The sequence below is a fragment of the Miscanthus floridulus genome, chromosome 6 (assembly GCF_019320115.1).
Source record: "Miscanthus floridulus cultivar M001 chromosome 6, ASM1932011v1, whole genome shotgun sequence".
Lineage (NCBI taxonomy): Eukaryota > Viridiplantae > Streptophyta > Magnoliopsida > Poales > Poaceae > Miscanthus > Miscanthus floridulus.
This window is the reverse complement of record NC_089585.1, coordinates 49,965,585-49,968,490: the sequence shown is the minus strand read 5'-3', so window position 1 is coordinate 49,968,490 and position 2,906 is coordinate 49,965,585. Positions and strand designations below refer to the sequence as shown.

The window sequence follows — 2,906 nt, the reverse complement described above, 5'->3', positions numbered from 1 at the left end:
GTGTGTAAAATAAAAACTGACTGAATAATTGTAAATTTCTGTGCGTGTATAAGTTTTTTCTGTGAGTTACGAATAAACTGACACAATAATGGTAATTTTTCTGTGTGTATTGTCACGCACAGAAAAATTATACAATTACCCTGTGGGTTTTTGTATTTTTCTGTGCGTTTTTTCGGTACACACATTTTTCTATGTGTACAAAAAAAAACGCATAGAAAAGAGTTTTCAGTAGTGCATGGAACACCTTATGTGCATGAATTAAACCAGCACCTGGACTTGAATCAATCTAACCACAAGCTGTCCCAACTTCGAGCAACAATATACTTGCATCAATTTGCTCACTAATACATCAGTACCAACATCTCATACTCAATATACGGAACAAAACACATATGCCTTGCATGCCAACTCATCCGTACAAGCAACCAATTTACATATGAAATAATATCAAGTAAGATGATGACTTAATCAATACATATGGCAAGAGAAATACTTAATCAAGAGAGGACAATAAGATTTACATGAAAACCTCTTGTGGGGAAAAATCACGGAAAACAACAAGAAAAATTCACTATGAGATGAAGCAATACACGAGGTGGGAACCAAACAAATGAGAGGAGGCCCCAAATCCCCCACAAATCTCTCTCTTTAGTGGTAGATTTGTTGGATCAGAGCTCTCTCTCAACCTCCCTAGCCTTGGCACTCTCTTTGTTTGTTTGTTTCTTTCTTTCAAGAACAAATGAGCCCCCAAATATATAACAAATGGAGCTGCAACTATCACATAGAAGTATATCAAAGTGAAACACCTTAAGATCAGCCAGCACTGAAGTCACAGGTGATCATTCAAAATTATCAGTTGCTTCATCATACTACAAAATCATGAGAGAGCCTTCCCGGCCATTATTGTAAATGGAATTACAGCAACTGCAACACAGAGATGGGTGCAGAAGGAAGCAATATCTGCAATAGCTGCGATGGTGGTCTGTGACTTGTAATGCGTTAGGAGCCTCCACACGAGGCCTGAGACAATAGCTGCTGCTGCAAGGTGCAAGAAACATTCGGTAGATATGTTGACTGAACCATTGCTGATGCTTGGTATCGACACCGCCAGGAATCCAGTAAATGCTACCTTTGTTAGCTCAAGCGACGCTGGTTTATCACTACCCGCACTACTGCTAACAGCTGATTCTTCATCACCGTTAGCGGCACCCCTGTGATTGTTGTTGCCCTTTCCATCATCCTTGCTGATAGAGGCATAGAACACATATATCATGAGAATGAGGAAGGGAGCTACTAGGAGAAGCAACGCTCTTAGTTCCATTAGTGCATACATAATGAAGAACAAAACCAAGGAGACCGCAAAACCTGTGAAGATATCAATGGTCTCTGTCAGGTTTCTTATGAGTTTGCGAGGAGGCATCGTCTCAAGGAGCATTAAGCCCACACCAACAACACAAACAATGAAGCTTGTGCCGATTGGTTTGGTAAGACGATCGTGTATTATTGCTTTAGTGCTGTTAATCTGACCCTCCAGAGCCAGGCCTTCCAGTCCCAGAAACAGCAGTGCAGTTATACCAGCCAAGAAGTCAAGTGAGCTCTCCAATCTATTGCAGTCGTACTCCTCACATCCCATTGCAGTTGCAGCATTTCTTTCTCGCACAGCGGTTGTGAAGTGCGTGACGGTACGGATCACGGAGCAGAGTCCAACGAGGGCACCGATCACAGGGAATGCCCAGCTGTGTAAGATGAGGTATATGATCCAACAGGCAAGTGCCACTAAACATGTGCTGGATAAGGGTGCCATCAACATGGTAGCAGTATGTGGGGAACTTGATGAGCTCCCACTGAAGAATCGCTTGGAGAAACAGCAGACAAGGAAGGGGCAAATACTGGCAAGTAAGGTAACCGTCGCTACCACGAGCATGGTAATTGGGACGGCACGCCCATGTTCCTCGCTCTTGAGATCAACCTTCTTCAGCGCAATCGCAAGAAGCACCGGGCAGACCATAATCACCACTCCTTCCGCGAAAGCCCGGTAACGGTTCATCCATGCATCCTACAGTATGAAAAATATGACATATATAGGAATGAATCTAGCAGCTTTAGAAAATTACCATGATCGTGTGTGTCAAGTTGGATTATTGGTCTTCAAATCGTTCGAAGATTGCAGAGTAAACTGAGGTTGGAATGAAACATCAAGCAAAGATTTTATGAACTACAATCAAAATGCAGGGCTGAAGGGTGCATACCATCGGATCTCTGGCAGCCATCACAACTAACTTGGTAAGGTCCTGATCCTGATCCCTCCGGAACTGACCACACGCAGCCTGAAGGATTTATTAGCAGATAGAGAATGGAGAAGCTGCAGACCTGGAATGTATAGCTTGGCAGAAACTTCTGTGCAGCTTCGCCGCTTCAGCATAGGTAGTCAACTGGTCGACAACCGAACGCGTAAGCAAATAACGCGGAAGCAGCAGCACACAGGGAAAGCAGCAGCAAACACTTGTATTTAGTGAAGTCAACGTCCATGGTCGTGGAAGCAAATGGGAACCGTATAGACTGCACGTCGGTGTTTTATATCATCCCCTACTAAATTTGTATCTACGCGTCTGGCCTACATGGTGTGCTCAGAGAATACAAGGATTTATATGGGTTCAGGTGGAATATTTCTACGTCCAGTCTGCTGCTGCTCGTCTTACCGGTAATGGTTTAGAGGGGTTACAAATGAGCGAGAGAGGGAGAAGTTCTCAAGTCTCTGGTGAAAAGATCGAATGGAGTTAAATCTTGCGGAGCTTGTTCAACCATGTGCTCATTAGCTCTCTCTCCCCAGCCGTGTGCTCCTGCTTCCAATTTTATAGGTAAAGGAGAAGGCACAGGTTACAGAGAGAGAAAAGAAGAAAAGCGAG

At 43.8% G+C, this 2,906-nt stretch overlaps 1 protein-coding gene across 2 annotated transcripts; it reads right to left on the bottom strand.

Annotated features, from left to right (window-relative positions):
• Positions 1 to 260: 260 nt before the first annotated feature.
• Positions 261 to 2,426, bottom strand: LOC136458245 (uncharacterized). 2 transcript variants are annotated; one of them, XM_066458223.1, is made up of 3 exons: positions 2,250 to 2,426; positions 2,115 to 2,176; positions 261 to 2,056 (listed from the first exon to the last, which is right to left on the bottom strand). In XM_066458223.1, exons 2-3 carry the CDS (start codon positions 2,115 to 2,117, stop codon positions 878 to 880), a joined length of 1,182 nt encoding a protein of 393 aa, XP_066314320.1. In that variant the 5' UTR covers positions 2,118 to 2,176; positions 2,250 to 2,426; the 3' UTR covers positions 261 to 877. The 2 variants fall into 2 exon arrangements, with proteins under 2 accessions (XP_066314320.1, XP_066314319.1); XM_066458222.1 differs by lacking the exon at positions 2,115 to 2,176 and having other exon boundaries at positions 263 to 2,056; positions 2,250 to 2,425.
• Between the last annotated feature and the right edge of the window lie 480 nt (positions 2,427 to 2,906).